This window comes from Protopterus annectens, chromosome 14.part0, assembly GCF_019279795.1.
Source record: "Protopterus annectens isolate FY-2018-M chromosome 14.part0, PAN1.0, whole genome shotgun sequence".
Classification (NCBI taxonomy): domain Eukaryota; kingdom Metazoa; phylum Chordata; order Ceratodontiformes; family Protopteridae; genus Protopterus; species Protopterus annectens.
This window is the reverse complement of record NC_056748.1, coordinates 406,956,810-406,975,114: the sequence shown is the minus strand read 5'-3', so window position 1 is coordinate 406,975,114 and position 18,305 is coordinate 406,956,810. Positions and strand designations below refer to the sequence as shown.

The window sequence follows — 18,305 nt, the reverse complement described above, 5'->3', positions numbered from 1 at the left end:
TTGCACAACTGAACTCTTCTGCTTCATCCATTGTCACCTGTTTAGTAGGGCCCAAAAGTGCCATCTTCTTTGAACTTCCTTCCATAGATTCTCTTATTCCCTGCCCACTTTCTCCAATTTTTTTCTTATCCATACTCTGAGCATACAAGTGAAAATTCTTGTCAGGGGCACATTGACATTTCAAAGGCTTTAGTTTATTACAGTCTTACCTGTATGTTCATCCCAATTATAATTTCATCAGCAGTTTTGTATTTCCTGAAAGGACTTTAAATGGTCCCTTGACATGTTCCATAGAATTCAGATGCACAGGTCAATGATATGAAGTCAGCATTGTCAGGCATGTGGTTCAATTTACCTCACTAGTTTCAGCACCTGTCCACATTACAGCTTTGTAGCTGGTCATGTTCGCTTACCTGTTTTTTTTTTTTCTCCAGAAATAATCAGAGAATTAAACTATATTGCATGCTTGCATTAGGCTCTTGAGTCACTTTACTAGAATTTTCAATATTTACAACTATTTATCGTTTTCATTTCTCTAACGATAGGGTGCTTAATAAAAAGAAAGGATAAAGTTATTAAACTCTTCAAAGAAGTATAATAAAATAAAAAGGAGCATAATAATCAGAAGAAGGAATATACAAAAATAATAGCCTCAGGTACTGTATTTCTGAAGAGAGTACTTTTTCAAAAATGACTCCACAACAGGGGGAGATGTGACTGGGTAGATTGATCAGGCACAGTCTGCTTTTTATGTTTCCAGACTTGTGGTCAAGGGAATGATATGACTGATATATCATTGTTTATTAGTGGAGATGTTATGTATTCCATAGCATTACATGATATTAGTGATGCTACTTGATCTGTAACTACTCTGGTAAGTCTGCTGCTGTCCTTTTACAGTGGTACTACAGTGGCCATTCTGCATGCATTCGGGACATAACCTGTGGAGAGACTTTGGTTTAAAAGGTTTAGGAGTGGTCATACTAAGTGCTGCTTAATGTTTTTCAGTAAGCAGATGTGGTACATTATCAATACCCATACAGATAGTGTTCTTTGTTGTCAGAAGTGCAGACCAGATCTGATCAGGAGTAGAGTAGTTTTTGGCTTGGATGGATGGAAAAAAATAGTGAGGTTGAGTGGATGGGAAGTTAGAACTGAATTTGTCAAAGACTACTTTTCCAGCGGTTTTTCTTTCAAAGTAGGAGGAACCATTTAATAAGTTGTGTAATACTACATGTTACTTCAGAGATTCCTGATATAAGTAAAGATGGCCTTGTTTTTATATTTGGTGGAGGTGGCATTTGTAAGTGCATAATTGGTGTTGCTCTTCCTAAATGGTGCATTTAAGTGTTTTGTTTGCCATACTTAAATCCCTTCTACCTGTAATTGCTAAAATCCATGTGATTGACTCGAAGCATTTTGTTTTTGTTGTAATTTGTTATGTGCACATACCACCAAATGTATGTACTTTTAAACTAACAGACCTGCTTATGGTGGATAGGCATAGATACACAATGTAGCTATCAAATAGCAATGTTAGTGTACACAGGGGAACTTTTTCCAAAGACAAAGTTAAGGAATATAGTATCTTTGGTTAGAACAGGGCTTTGTTTGGCCTAAGCTGTTGTCGTTTCAAAATTAAGATATCTGGACAGATTCATTGTTGGTAATATAACTTAGCCTGTGATGAGGGTGGTAGTTAAAACAGCTAGTAATGAGCTTACTTGGTTAAATGGGGAATTATTCAGTCTGAAGGGGACATACATAAGCTGATGTCTTACATTTGATAATGCCATGATAGTTGGTTCTATTGAGTGTCACTAGGACATCATTAAGTTAAAGGTTGTTATTGTGTAGGATTTTATGCAAGATGATAGTTCACATATAATATGAGTATTTCCTTAATTTCCTGTGGGCTTGATCAAATGATAGGTGTTGAACCCTGGTAGTGAGAAAGAGCAGTTTGTATACTGAAACAGAATTTCAGTAAATAACATATATATGGATGCCTTCATGGGTTTGAAACACCAAGTTCTCCCATTTTTGTTGTTTTAACTTCTAGAATTAATCAGTGCTACCTCGATATTTGAATTGGATTTTTTATATGGGATTGCCCAGAACTTTAACTTTAGCTAGTATGCAACATCCATGGGGTGAAAGGTGCAGGCCGTCCCTATCAAAGCAGAAGGGGACTGTTGGCCATCTCAGCTAAGCAGTCACAATCTGGATTTATCTGGAGTAGCAGCAGTTTCTTGACACCGCGGTGGTGCAGTGGTAGCGTTGTCGCCTCACAACAAGAGGTTCTCCCTTTCGATTCTCAGCTGGATCACCTTCTGTGTGGAGGCTACATGTCCTCCCTGCCGTTGAGTGGCATTCGAAAGACATGCGTAGAATGGGCGTGCCTTCGTTGAAGGTTGGGCGTCGAGCTGGCACCTCTGCACCATAAAAATCTACTGCCAATCATTAGCGGACTGGAGTTCTGCTGTGGCGACCCCTAACCGGGAGAAGCCGAAAGAAGAAGAAGAGCAGCAGTTTCTTGACAGCTTTTTCTTCTTTGAATATAGGTATTTTTCTTAGTAACGGTAGAATACTGCCCTTAGAGACATTAGTGGAAAACTCATTTCTCTCTCTCTGCATCTCACTTAGAATGTAATTCCTGTTGTTATTTACGGTCATGCACCAAATGTAAGATCATAGTCATATTTTGTGGAGTATAGGATTCTAAAGACACTAGAAATATCCTTGATTCTAACACTTGGGAGGAAATTTACTGTTAATCCTTTCCTTTTTCAACCTAGTAAATGCAGTATCTATCTGAGTATGGAATTAATAGCTAAGACATTTGTCACATTTAATGCAGGCCAGGAGGACCCTAAGTGTGCAGACTTGCAGTCTGTGATTTTCATTAGAAGTGGTTGAAAGTACAATAACAGAAGTATCTCTAAGTAGTTGTGGTTTGTTAGATGGATGCTTGAAGGGCTTAAGCAAGGGAATTTTGATGTCTTCATCACATGTGGTTGTGTAGTTATGATGCTGTCTACCAATGCTGGGTGGTATTGAGAGCTTTGCATCCACTTTAAATAATTGCATCTATAACAGGTGAAACAGTGTGATAAAAGTAGGGGGTTATCAGCAAACATAAAGTAGTTGATACTTCCTCACAAGCACCTAGTGCATAACCAGCCCTGAGGCAAGAGCAGACTGGAGCTCCATGATGGTACTGTTTAGGTTCATAGATTAGTACGAAGCTAACTGCCCTTGCGAGCCATTTTAAGCCTAGCCAGTTATCCCTTGTGAGACTCAAACCCTACACCTTGCGCTTGTAAAGCAAACACCTTAACCATTAGGCCACCCTCCCACTGCTATTCAGAGAAGGTTACATAAAGGCAAATTAGGCGGTATAGTAACTTGAGCAAAATATGTGATTTTTCATTTGATTTAGAGGGATAGTTATGGTAATTCTTAAGGTGGCTATAGGAGGTAGTAGCTATATTATCTAATGGGAGTGTAAAATAGGGGAACACCTACATGTATGGCAGATATTGATCAAAAAGTGATTTCAAAATCAATGCTGTTGATTCAGACACAATATGCCCTTTGCTGGGATTATTGACAAACTCTCTCAACTTGGAAATAACTCATGCATACCTCTGTAGACTGGTAATTAGCTCTTTGAGAGAGCCCACACTTTTAAGGTTGGGGAGGGTAATTTGCTGCCTGCTAGTTATATCCCACAGAGCTCAGTCCTGGGTCCCTTATTCTTTGCCACATATATTCTATGACACTAAAGACTACAGTGAACAAAGTTTGCTGATGTTTGCAAACTGTTAGTAATCAAACCCCGTGCTGATACTCAAATTCTGTGGCAAGGACAGGATAAATCAAGTGACTGATGTATTAACAATGTGCTTACCCTTAGCACCAAAACATTCTGCATAATTTCCTTTGGTAAATCTAGCATCATTACTGCTTATCATATAGATAACATTTTACTTGATACAATTATAAGGGACATTGGTACATATGTTGATATCAGACTCTCATTTGACTACCACATCCCTGTGGTGGTTAGAAAACCCTTTTAACTTGCTAAGAGTATCCTTTGTGGTATTTCTTCAAGGTCCAAAAAAGTTATAGTCCTGATTTATTCATCCCTTATTAGACCCATTATTGAATATGATGTACCATTTGGCATGCATCTCGCTAAGTACCTAAACTGTCCTTGACACACTTTAACATATTTTCCTTTCAAACATCTCATGTCTCAGCATCCATGGATACTCTGACTAAAAGCCCTGCCCCTCTGGTTAATGTCATAGAGATGCCTGAAGTGTGTTTCTACTTAAGCTTCAGTGTTATAAATGACCCATTGCTCTTTGAACTTCTTTACCTAAATAGAACCATTGAAACACTCGTTATTGAGATCTAAACCTATAATACCATGTCAGTAATAAATGGGGAGACAAATGCCTAACTCCATGTATATCCCATTTCTTGAATAGGGTCTTCTTAACTGTCAAGCAGAGTACTAGGCAACCTTCAAGGTCAGAATGGATGGATAATTGCAATCTTTCACCAGAGATATGTATAGAAAGTCTGTTTAACGGTGAGCATATTTAGTCTCCTGTAGTATTGGGTGATCCCCTGTGACAGTAAGCTTTGTAAAGACTGATGAACGTAGGAGTCAGCCATATCTTATTGCAGGCAGTTTGTCTACTAAGAGAGCACAGGCAGTGTAGTAGAAAGTATGGGCAACAATACTGCAATATCCTGTACAAGTAAGATAAATCTGGTAGGTCAATGAAAAGTGAGCAGTTTAGGGTTGATTGACTTTTTCTTGCACTTGACTGTGCTGCACCCTGCAGAATTTACCATTACCATTTATTTTCTGAAGAATATTAAGTCTGAAATTCAAATGCCTGTCATTATTTAAATTAATTCAGTCCTACAATGATTTTCCACAAAAATCCTGAAAACTACAGATTTTATGAGGAACAGTCTCAGATTAGATGAAAATATGAGGAACAAATTTAGAAGTGGTGGTGGTTAGGGACTTTAGGCTCTTTTTACCCTGTACCCAAGGTGTACAGGGTTTGAGCTCGAGTACCTCTAGCCACCAGGTGTATTGCAATGGGGGCATTTTCACAAACACACACCCTTAAAAAGACAACATATACTTTTTTCGCTTCTTTGAATTGCTGTATGATGCAATTCCAATCCCAGCAAAAAGTTCTAGGGAAGTGTCTATGGCTGTTTAGCATTAGCTTTGCCTCTTGGTTGCAATACTTGCATGGAGCCTTCATCAACCCTGATGAGTTGATGTCATCAGCTAAAGCATGGAAATTTTTTTAAAAATTAAAAAAAGAAAAATCGGAAATGAAGTGCTGCCACTCGGGAATCGTGGCACCCCATTATTTGGACCCCAAAACTCAGTAAAAAAACGCGTAATTTGGGACATTTGGGAGGTATGGTACAAAATGATGGAAGGTGCAACAGTCTAGAATTCAACAATAATGGCTACACCAAGCAGGAAAACAGCCAATTAGGCTACAAAATGGTTGGAGAAACCATTTATTTTGTCCCTTCCCTCAGAGGCATTCTGAAAAAGTCCAATGCTGTCTGTAGTGAGTAGATCCAGACGTGTACCATGTTGGTAGGCCACTTCACAGGTCTTTATCATGCCTCATATCAGGCCTGTTGTTTTCACTCCTTCATGGTCTGTCTGTTTTAAATTTTGTGATTATGTAGCTCTGTGCAAAACAGAAAAAGATAGCACATTTTAGAAGATTCACTAAAAGCAACATTAAAGTTCTTGTGCTTTAATGAATTTTACGTTTGTTGCTGTTGAAGTATTATTTATTCAAGCCTGTGTTCATGTAGTTTAGTGGGGTAGTATCATTGCAGCTTCACAGCTAAAGACTCTGTGGCTCAGTTCTAGTTCAGGGTGCCTTCTATGCAGTCTGCATGTCACCCTGTGTTCATGTGAGTTTCTTACCATATTCCACAGACATTCAAGTAGGTGTATGATTGACTCTACATCGTCCATAGATGTGTGTGTCTGATACAAGTGAAAGGCTTGCTATTTCCTTTCATATCTTACTTTCATATAAGCTCTATGATTGGCAGCTGTTCTTGAAATCTTTCACTAAAGGAGTCAGATGCAACTCAACAGCATTGTATGGATTAAAGGTGTGCTATTCAAGTACAGACTTAAAATTGTACGGCACTTAGAAGCAAAATCAGTCTGTTACTAGATGAATGAAACACTTGGAGTTGTCCAAGTAAGAGAACAGTTTTATTATTTGTAGATTAGGTTCTACGTTGAAACAATAAACAAACAAGCCACATGGGTTACTTATGCCTTTTCTTTAGAGTCACTTGTTTAAGAACAGGAAGCATTGCTTGGATGAAAGGATTTGTGTAACTCTAGAAATATGAAAAGGTGTCCAGCGTTGGAGTATGGCATGCTTTTCAACAGCCGTATTGACTAATAGTGTTTTTTGTTTTTGTTTTGTTTTTTACCATAAACAAACTTAACTTATTGCTGCATCTCTTTCTTATTTCTGTCCTGTAAACTCCTCAGTATGAAAGATGTTATGTTACAGATAATAATCTGTGTTTCTGTTGCTTTTCTTAACTCTGCAATTCTGATGAACTTTCCTTTTCTAGGAGGCTGCACTAATGTTCCTGCCAATGATTATTAATGATCTCAAGCAAGTGTTTGAAGCCAAGGAGCTTAGGTAAGTGTGAATTGCACTAAATATTATTAACAGTGATTCTTGATTGATTTGCAAATAAATAGCTAAAATATATGTGCGTTCATATTGTTGAGTACTTAAAGTTAATTTGCTGCGACATTTAAGCTGGCAAAATAGTTGCATCTCACATCTATAGATTTCAGTAATAAAACACACCACCTAGATGTTTATATTTAACATATTATATTTTAATATTTATAACTGTAGGTAAGATGGCAGCTGCCAAAATAAATACATATCAAAAGTAATAGTTTACTAATGAGTACAGAAGGATTGTTCGGGTCTTCATGAAGTATGTCTAGTATTTGCAGATATCTTTATCTTAGTGATAGTTTCTCTGTGATGCAAGTCGTTGAGATGTAAATAAGGACATTTTTATAGGTTATATTGGAATCTAGGACATGTATTCATTGTCCTGTTAGCCAACTTATTTTGATCAAGGAACAACGTATCCTAAATTAGTTTTTCACCCCCCCCAAAAAAAATATATATATTTTTATCAACCTCCTGTACTCCCTTTACTTGTATATTCATAGGATCCTAGGAAGTTACTAAGGTAATGGCCATGCAGACTTTTTAAGTCTAAACATTCATGCTGCCCCAGTTTTGCCAATTATCAGTGTCAACAGGCTAGAATGACTTTGGTATATGCCTGTGCCTTAGGGCATCTACAAACTGCCCTTGTCCAGAAGGGTCACAGCTGAAAAGTTAGGGGTGAATTTGTGGTTTCCTGTCCATTGGTCCAAATTGCAGTGGAAGAGGAAGAGCTCTGTTTCACGTGAATGGGGGTCTTTTCCAGAGAAGTGGTAATCTCTGAGGCTCATACCTGTCCCTCCAACATGTTTTGTTTGTCACAAATGAGGTTTAGATCCTTGGATCAGGGAATTCAACTGCCATTTGTTTTGTAAATTTGTAGTAGATCCATCAGGGCAGGATTAGAGTATACCCTGTGTAAGTAGCCTGTAAAAGACCAAGTTCAGGGACATGGCTTTGATGCAGTCTGAATAGGACATGTTGTTTGCAGCCTGTATTCTTGTAGTGAAGAACCTCTATGGCTGCTCCAACTGTTGCAAATGTCTGGTCAGGTACATGCCAAAGGAAAGGGACTATGTTCTCCAAAATCTGGATGGCAAGCGCTTACTTATAAGCTGCGCAATATAGAAGGATTTTCTCTCTACCATGGACATATGGAGATCAAAGTTCAGGCTACTATCAACCTGAGTTCCCAAATTTCTTACCACTGGGTTTACTCTTAAGGCGAATGTCATCAGTGTTGTAATTTGCAGAAGTGGTTGTCTTTCCAAAGGGTATAATTATGCATTTTTTGCACTGAGTTTTAGGCCATGGTTCTGGCACCAGTTGACTGTGTCAGACCCTCCTGGTGGATATCTACATCTTGGGGAGATTCAGAGATTGTACCCAACTTACAGTCATCAACAAGTCTGGTCAACCAAAGTCCTTCTGCATTTGCCTTGACTTCAGAGAAGTGTGTATACTAAACAGGAATGGTCCCAGTACTGTGTCCTGTGGGGCACCACTAGTAACAGGACTGTTGGTGGAAGTGAATCCCCCACCCTAACTTCATTAGTCCTATCTGTGAGCCATTTTGCTATCAGTCAGGTGACATAGGGATGTATGCCTAAATTTCTAAGTTTATCTGTAATACCCAAGTTGAAATATTGTGTCAATTGCTGTTGCCAAGTCATGGTCAGCAGTATGTATAATTTTGCATTTGTCATTGGCTGTAGTGACGACCTCAAAGTCGTCCACCAAGTTTAGTATGCATGACCTTCCCTTGAAACCAGACTGGGTTGGGTCCAGTTTCTGAAGTTTTCCTATGTCTTTGTTTATTAATATCCACAATAATTCATTCTATAGCCTTGAATATAAGACTAGTAAGACTTATGGGACTGTACTTCCCTGGGTCTGTTGGTCTTCTGTTTTTGTGTAGAGAAATGACTATTGCCATCCTTAATTCCCTAAGGGCAAAGCCTATCTGGAGGATGTAGCTTAAAAGGGATTCTTGTGGGCCTGATAGGTCATGTTTCAGGCTATTTAGAAGGCATCCTGGGGTATTATCAGGACCCCATAACCAAAAATACAAAACAAACTGGAAAAATAAGAAGTGAATCTTAGAGCGTACCAAACAAGCTGAATGTCAGTAAAACAGTCACTGTCAAGTGGTAGAAGTCCACGCCAAAAACAGAAGAGCTCAAGTTTAGTTTAGGAGATTTATTTGATTTATTTGAAGCGCTTTTCGTTTGCCTCCTAGGCAAACTTCTTCAGAAACCATTATTGCTACAATAAGACAACTTTAACGAAAAGCACTTCAAATAAATCTAAACTAAACTTGAGCTCTTCTGTTTTTGCCGTGGACTTCTACCACTGACAGTGACTGTTTTACTGACATTCACCTTGTTTGGTATGCTCTAAGGTTCGCTTCTTATTTTTCCTATTATCAGGACGCGTTAATGCAGTGTTTTTTTAGCTCTGGAGAGTGAAGCGAGGATCTGTTCTTTAATGATAATTGGGGGTGAAATAGTACAGGGTATTTCCTGTGGGGATCTGGGGGTTAAACTGCTAAATTTATCAGCCAGCACATTTGCTATATCCCCTGGTTTTGGTATAGGCAGTTCCATTTTCTATATGTTCATCTCACTGTTGCGTATTCCCTTTAAGGATGCATCCATAACTGAAAAATCCTTTATGATCATCCTTAGTATGAGAGGCTGTTTTTACCTCAAAGTTAGCTTTGGTAGAGTTGATTAGTCCCCTGAGTTGCTTGCTTAGACTGATAAGGGAGTTTTTTTTTTTTTGGTTTGTTTTTGCCTTTTGGGTATAGCCCTTCATATTTTTGGATAGTGTTTTCTTTCTTTTGTAGTACAGCCTATTTATTTTGGGGTTCCACCAAGGGGGCTTATTTGTCCTAAAGTTATTTTGGTTTTGTACTTCTGTTTTTATGCAGTTAGTTACGTGCTTGTACAGGCTTTCCATAAACTCTTCCACATAGGTTACCATGTTCGCTTAATTTTGGGGGGGGAGGCTTTGAATTTAGTTATGCCGTTGCTTAATAGGAGTTGGTTTGTTTTGGAAAAATACTTAAAGGTTTTTAGGTTTGCTGGGAGTTCAGCCTTTATGTTTATTCCAAGACTTTTTTTTTTATCTGATCTGACCAATGAGGACATTGCACAAGAGAGGATGTAATATTCCCTCATATTTGTGAGTACCAGATCTAAAATACATGCACCCCTGGTAGGTGTGCAGACTAGCTCTTCCATGGTGTTTGCATCGACAAAATCCTGGAGTCTTTGAACCTGCATTTTAGTGGTTGTGTATGTATCCCAATTTATGTTGGGATAGTTGAAATTCCCCATGGATATAGTGTCGGGCTGAGTTATGAGTGACTCCAGTACATTCAGGTATGTGGTATAGTTGTCTTGGATCATAGACTTACACTTAGCAAGCATATGATATTGAACTGTATTGAAGGTTAGTTGGACATGGAGTAGTCAAGCATGTCATATTGTTTGACCAATCTAGAGGTGTGCTTACTTTTTAGGTAGATTCTTTCACCTCCACCTCTTGTACCTTCTTGTGGGATAGCTGGTCTGAATGTGTAGAAGGTATTATAGCCTAGTGCTGCCTAGGTGCCTTCTATGGCTTTAAAACAAGTTTCAGTAACTGCACAGATGTTAGCACTCTCAAGGGTGAGGAGCGCCACTAGGGAGCAGAGGTTCTTGTTGAGATTCTTAGCATTGAGCAGTAACACCTTTACTTTACCTTGCTTAGAATTTATTTTGTTAGAATCTTTATCAGATTGGCATTACCTAACAAAGGCATTATAAGGATGGATAATGTTTTGGCCAATATCTGAAAGCCTAGTTGGAACAGGTGTAGACCATCCCTGGCAAAGCAGCATGATCTGTCAACTATGTCTTCCCATGCTGTGAAATATTGGACACCTTAGAATGACACCAATAACTAAGCCAATTTTTAGTCAATGATCTTCTGTTTATATTTTGGTGTCATCCTTGGAAAAGATAGAATGCTGCTCAATGCTAGGCTCATACCTGCCTAGTATTCAAAGTTTACTGCACTTCAGGGAAAGGAGAATTTCCCATCCAGCAACCTTTGTCATGCAGAGGGTGTTTCATATCCTCTTAATATTGTGTAAGTGATCAGTAATGAGTTGCACTGCTCCTGTGGAATGTAGCAGGGAGATTCCTATTAGTCATTTAGTAAGACCATGCAAAAAAAAAAAAAATAACAATAAATAATATTGCTTCCGTTACTTTCCACTTGCAACATGCAGAGTTCCATAATGTATTGTATTTTTTGGTACCTGACAAAGACTACTTGACATTTCTTCCAAATTAATTAACTGTTGGAACAAAGATGGTGGCACATAATGAGAGCATTTCAGTTTTATTTTGTTTTATTTTTGTTAACCAGGCAAGTGAACTAACTGGTATAAAACAATTTGCAGCCATGACGTAGTCCATTTAGGCAAATACATTGAATAAAACAGATGTCAAAATATACATATTTTTATAAAAATAAAATTTAGCAAGCAGCAGAATATGAACATTGCTACAGGTATAAAGAAAACAACAGTAGAATACAAGTGTCACTAATGTACAATGACTACACAAAATAACAGCAGTATTATACAGCATGCATGTACAGTGTAGTAACATTAGAAATAAAAGAGCAATTCCATAGGGAATGCTTAATGTGGAAAGAGGTACAGCAATTGCTTTTCCTATAGCTTGTAATAGTGTACACAGAGTATGGTTGAGTACATATCTGCATAGCTGACACTGAAAACAGTATATTTTTTACATGCCAAACTTTTTCATTATTCTTGGGCCTGAGCTGTACGAATTCCATGTTTTCTGTACCTTGGAATTACGAATGGTTATATGCATTTGAATAAGTAGAGCAAGTAGATTTAATAAGTTTAATTATCTGTAATAAAAACAGAAAAAAATGTGTGTTTATGTATGTGTTCTTCATGTTTCACTGTTGCAGTCATTACATTTGAGTAACCCTGCTGGCAGGTTGCACTCAGCCGGCCTGAATTCCAAAGTCTTGGGTCCTGCGTCAGCTGCTGTCGTCCCTTCCCTGATGTCAGGTCGTCAGGGGTATAAAAGAAGCAGCTGACACCATTTTCTTCAGTCTTTCTTGCTGCGTGGTGCCCGAAGCAGAAGCAGTTCGCAAGTGCCGGTCGGCCGACTCCTGAGATTTTCACTTTTGAGTTTCAGATCCGAAGTATTCAATAACACTAAGTACCCCGTTAGGGAAACTTTTTTCTTGCTCCAGACCGATGTCAGAAAAAGTTAATAATTGTATTTCTTGTGGAAAACAAATACCTCATAAGGATTTTCATTCTCACTGTATTCCTTGCCTAGGCCCTGATCACAACGTTACTGGTTGTCAGTATTGTGCTAGATTTAACCAACGCACTATTTAAGTGTCGGCATGATTTTGCTTTAAACTTTTTTGGACGCCGGTTTAATTATCCTGAAATGTTGATGGATAGCCATTTGACTACCAGAGTTTACAAAAAACACAAAGAAAAGAATAGAGAAAAACAACCGAGTCCCAAAATTGATGAAGCTTCTTCTAAGCCAGTCACCAGTTCGCCAGTTCTCAGTGAGGCGCTTTCTCAGCCAATGACGACCGCTACTTTAGAGTCGCAGGCCACTACCGACTCCCACGTGGAGTCGGCCATGCCGCTGGATACTCAAGGTATTGGAGCCTCGGACGCTAATCCCTCAGATGGGTCTGGAGCCGCTGAGCAGGTACCAGCTTCTGAGGGTATATTCAGACCTAAACATCTTTACATTAAAATAACTTCAGCTTCAAAGGCAAAGACTAAAGCACCTTCTAAAGCAAGGAAACAAACTCAAGAACCACGTGGACAGGCGTCTATGCCCAAAAAACAGATGCTCAAAATGGCCGAAGACTTGATTACCTTGTTCAGGGGTTCCCATCCCCCTCCTGATAAGAGGCCTAGGCAAGACACTGACTATGAATCTTCAGATCAGGTTCTTATTTCTTCTGATTCCTCTTCTGATCAGCAATATTCTCTTCCTCCCTATGAGGATTCAGATGCTGAAAAATCTATACCTTCATCTTCTCCTCCTGAGGACTATTCCTTTTGGGAAACCTTGCATACCATGAGGGAGCATTTCCACTGGGAGAGCCAAGAATTTTCAGAATCTAAAAAGAGGCTTAGGGATTTTCTTTTACTACCTCAGCACAGGCCTCTAGCTATTCCACCTGTGTTAGACATTGTAGACTATATGTTTTCGGAGTCTAGTATGACCCCTGATTCCTTACCCCCAGCTCCTGTTAAGCCTGACAGATATTACAGGGTTCCTGACTCACACAAATTTCTTTTTAAAAACCTTGCTGCTGACCCAGAAACTATTTCACAGGGTCCAAAGGGAGTTGAGGCTTCCACTGCAAAAAACCCAACCCCCTCTAACAAATATTTAAGGGCACTGGATAGATGGGGAAAAAAGGTTTACACACCTGCAACTTTGGCTATAAGGGCCTTAAACTGTCAATTTCATATGCTTAAGTATCAGCAACATGTCATGGGATTGCTTAAACTGAAAATGTTAAATTCTGAATGTGCAGAAAACAAGGAAATGCAGGATTTAGTGTATGCAGCAGAACAAGTTGGAAAACATACTTTGCAATGTGGTTTTGATTCTTTGGAGGCCTCCGGCAGGGCCGCAGTTACGGGTTCTGTAATTAGTAGGCATGCTTGGTTAAAGGAACAAAATCTGCCTGATCATGTTAAAGTTAAATTACTAGATGCACTTTTACAGCATGATACTTTGTTTGCTGTTAAGGCAGAAGAGGTGTTAAAGAAAATGGAGGACAAAGCTAAATCTATGCAAACTGTCAAATAATTTTTACAAGTACATCCACCTAGGTTTAGTAGACAATGACCTACAAAAAATTGGTCCTTTCCTGTGTCAGACAGACCTCAAAAAGAGGCAGATCCAGACACCCTAGGGGCAGATCCCCCAGGCGCAAGGTTGATATAGGCCCAAGCAATGGGGTGCTTCTGTCTCCAAAAACTGGAGAAGATAGATAACAATCAGAAAACAGTCCCAATGACTTCCCCCTGCCTGCACCAAGCACTTATCTTCTGGCAGCACCCTTAGGGGGAAAATTAGCACTTTTTGTTCAAAATTGGCACATCATAACCCAGGACAAGTGAGTTCTAAACATAGTGTCACAAGGCTACAAGTTCCATTTCCATACACTGCCAAAGGCAAACCGCTGGCCAGATCTGCCAAACAGTCAATGGGCAGAGGCACAAAAACAAGTCTCATCCCTCATGGACATGGGGGTCATTCAACAAGTACCAGAGCAAGAGCAGGGACAAGGATTTTAGTCGACTGTTCTTTGTACCCAGAAAGGACAAGGCCTGAAGGCCGTTACTGGACCTATCTATTCTGAACACTTTCCTGGATATTCTAAAATTCAAAATGTTGACTTTGCAGCAGCTTCTGCCCATGTTGGGCAAGAATGCTTGACTTGTGACTTTAGACCTAAAAGAGGCATACCTGCATGTTCCAATCAGACAATCATGCAGATGATACCGAAGATTCAAGGCTGATTCAATGCATTACCAATTCTGATTCAATGCATTACCAATTCTCTGCACTGCCCTTTGGCTTATCTACTGTGCCCAGGGTCTTTACAAAGTGCCTGGCACCAGTAATTGCATTCTGCAGACAAAAAGGAATACAAATATATCCTTACTTGGACGGCTCTCTCATTCAGGCAGAGAACAAGGACATTCTTCTTCAACATCTGGCATTTGTGAAAAGACTTCTAACATGACTAGGGTACACAGTCAACAAAAAGAAATCAAAACTAGTGCCCTCACAAGAGATAATATTCCTGGGTGCAAGCCTGAATACAACTGCCCAGATGGCTTATCTCACACCAGACAAACAAAGGCAACTGACTACCGATTTCAAAATGTTGGCAACAAAGGCCCAGTTATCCGCAAGAAAAATTCTGCAGGCTTTGGGCTTCATGGCATCCTGCATCCTACTAATTCCATATGCAAGACTGCATATGAAGAAACTTCATTGGTACCTAAAAAGTGTTTGGACTCAAGATTGCCACAACCTGGAAACAGTCATTACTCTCATTCCCTGCCTGCAACAGGAGTTTCGATGGTGGGCAAAGGCTTGTCACCAGAAGAAGGGACAGCCATTCACATTACCTCCAGCCTGGCAGACACTAACAACGGATGCATCAGACTATGCCTGGGGAGCCTACATGGCAGGAAGATGCATTCAAGGCACATGGTCTTCAAACCAAATGCATCTACATATCAATCAAAAAGAGATGTTAGCTGTTCAAAATGCCCTGACTGCTTTCAAGGACCTACTTCATCTGGGACAACTACTGATAAAGACAGACAACACCATGGTCATGTGGTATATAAACAAGCAGTGTGGCGCACATTCTTACCCCCTTTGCAGACTAGCCATGACCTTGTGGGACACAGCTTTGACTTACCAAGTACATCTGGAGGCACAATTCCTGCCATGAAAGGAAAATACTCTTGCAGACGAACTAAGCAGAAACCTCATGGATCCCCATGAGTGGAAGCTGGATCCACAAGTCTTCAGCATGACAACAAGGAAATGGGGATGCCCGGACATAGATCTATTTGCCTCCTCTCTCAATTACGAACTAAAAGGATTCTTCACAAGGACTTATCACAGACAAGCATGGAAAGTGGACACCCTATCTTTCAGCTGGAAAAATCTATCGGTATATGCTTTTCCTCCTATGCCTCTCCTCCCCAAGGTGCTCATAAAGGTCAGACAGGAGAAGCCAAAGATGATACTGATTGCCCCAGACTGGCCACACCAGTACTGGTATCCATTACTAAGAAACTTATCTCTATACCCATCTTGGACCTTACCTCAAATACCTCTACTACTGTCCCAGCAAAACAATCAGATCATGCACAGTCACCTCTGGACATTAAACTTGGCAGCATGGCAGATAATATAGTCATACAAAAAACACCTCTCAGTAAAGCTGTGATGGATGTCATTCTGGAAGCCAGAAGGCCTAGTACTAGAAAGTCTTATGCTGGAAAATGGAAGAGATTCTGTGCCTGGAACCAGGCACAAGGAAACGATACAGTGGTACCAAATATTCCTCAGATTTTGCAATACTTAACTGAGATGCTGGACAAAGGCCTATCTTTTTTATCAATTAAAATTCATGCCTCTGCCATTTCGGCTCATTACAATACAGAGCCACCACTTTTTTCTCACCATTTATTAAGGCAGTACCTCAGAGGAGCCAAAAATTTAAGGCCCCCAGGGAGACTACCAATACCTGCATGGGACCTCAACTGTGTCTTGGAAAAGCTGACCCTGCCTCCTTTTGAGCCAGCTGATATGAAGTTTCTATCTTGGAAAACAGCTCTGCTCTTAGCAATTACTTCTGCAAGATGAGTTTCAGAGCTACAGGCGCTCATGGCTGTGGAACCTTTCATCATTTTTCATCCAGACAGGGTCTCCCTGAGGACCCAACCCAACATTTATGCCTAAAGTAGTGTCCAGTGTGGCTGTTAACCAAGCCATCCATCTGCCAACCTTTTACCCAAATCCACAGAACAAGGGGGAGAGAATTCTGCATTCTTTGGATGTACACAGACAACTTAGATTCTATTTGGACAGAACCAAAGCTTTCAGGAAGACAGAGCAATTACTAGTGGCATATGCTTCAGGATCACAAAGAAAGCCTATTTCAAAGCAGACTATTACTAAGTGGTTAGGCCACTGCATTCGTTTCTGCTACTTACACCTTGGCAAGCCAGTGCCTAAGGGCATTAGGCCTCATTCCACCAGAGCTGCAGCCACCTCAGCAGCCTTTCTCAGGGGAGTACCAACCAGAGACATTTTAGAGGCAGCTACTTGGAGTTCGGTGCACACCTTTACAAAGCATTATCATCTGCCACTCTACTCTAAATCCAGGGCAGGCTTTGCCACTGCAGGGCCTCATAACCACTCCTACTGCTGTCTATTTCCAGCCTCCCAACCATAGCTTTGGGACTCTACCCAAATGTAATGACTGCACCAGTGAAACATGAAGAACATAGTACAGTTGTGTACACTTACCATAAATGTAGATGTTTGAGTGTATTCACTGTTGCAGTCCAGGTTACCCACTCGCCTTCCCCATTTTTTCTTTTAGATCTCATCTTTCCTTCACTGATTTATACTACCTATGTAGTGCATTTGCTTTTAGATGAAGGTAAAATTTATATTGGCGTATTTCTGAATATATATATATACATTTTGGTTACCCTTTTTGGGGGCACCTGACATCTGGGGCAAGAAAAACTGAAGAAAATGGCATCCGCTGCTGCTTTTATACCCCTGATGACCTGACATTAGGGAAGGGGCGACATCAGCCAACGCAGGACCCAAGACTTTGGAATTCAGGCCGGCTGAGGGCAACCTGCCAGCAGGATTACCCAAATGTAATGACTGCAACAGTGAATACACTCTAACATCTACATTTATGGTAAGTGTACACAACTGTACTATATATATATATATATATATATATAAATATTTAGGTTGAGCTGTGGTAAATTATATTAAGTAAGTTAAGCAAACTATGTACATTGTTTTTGTAGTGTGTACTGCTGAAACCTATAGCTGGAAACGCTGTAGTTTTATCCTGCAAATGTGGAATAACTGTATATTGAAAATAGGCTAATATTGTGCCTGTTTGGTATCCCTGAAGCAGTCCTACTTGTATTCACTTTCTAGTGAAATCTAAGTGAAATCTAATGAAAAGTCTGGACAAAGCCAAAAATAACGAAGGTACATAGGCCAAAAATAGGGACAGATTTTAAATATGACTCTTCTAAACATCGAAAGTTGGTAGAATAAAAATTTGTGCAATGGCATGCGTTTTCTGAAAGACATGAAGTTTGACACTCAAATGTCTGCCATTATTTAATAATTTCCATTTTCAATGAATTGCTTGAAAATCACAAAATTTTAAGAGGATCAAAGCACAAATATCAGGCAAAAATCTGGACAGTTGAGGGGTATGGTTTCTAGGTAAGATTTGTTTTTTTCTTAAATTTTATCACATCATTGATTTGCATAATCTTTTTTTTGTAAATGCATTCTATCTGGTTGGTGCTACCTTTGGTAAGTCTCTTTCAGTAGTAGCTATTTTTATGGAAGGGGGGGGGTCTCCCTAGAGGCATAGCTTCTAATGCTTTAAGGCAAGGGATGGAGTTTTTTTACATTTTCAAATACCCTAAATCTCAGGTGACTGTTGTGTAGTAACTTGTAGGTACTGGTGTTTGAATAATATTGTTCTAAATTACGCCATCAGGTAATGATATCTGGAGTGTGTGCTACAGTACTATTCCCTTTTACTGGATATATGAGTAAATCTGAGGATTTTACTTTTTGTAGCTTGGCGTACAGTAGAATTTTGGGGAAAAATATTGATGTTCAA

The 18,305-nt window shown here is 39.6% G+C and overlaps 1 protein-coding gene across 1 annotated transcript in view; it reads left to right on the top strand.

Moving 5' to 3' along the window:
* The window catches only part of DOCK1 (dedicator of cytokinesis 1), a gene marked incomplete in the record, with an annotated part of 4,741,214 nt that overhangs the window by 1,888,593 nt on the left and 2,834,316 nt on the right, over positions 1-18,305 (top strand). Inside the window, 1 exon segment of the mRNA XM_044056178.1 lies at positions 6,670-6,740. Within this exon segment, the coding sequence (XP_043912113.1) occupies positions 6,670-6,740 (71 nt within the window).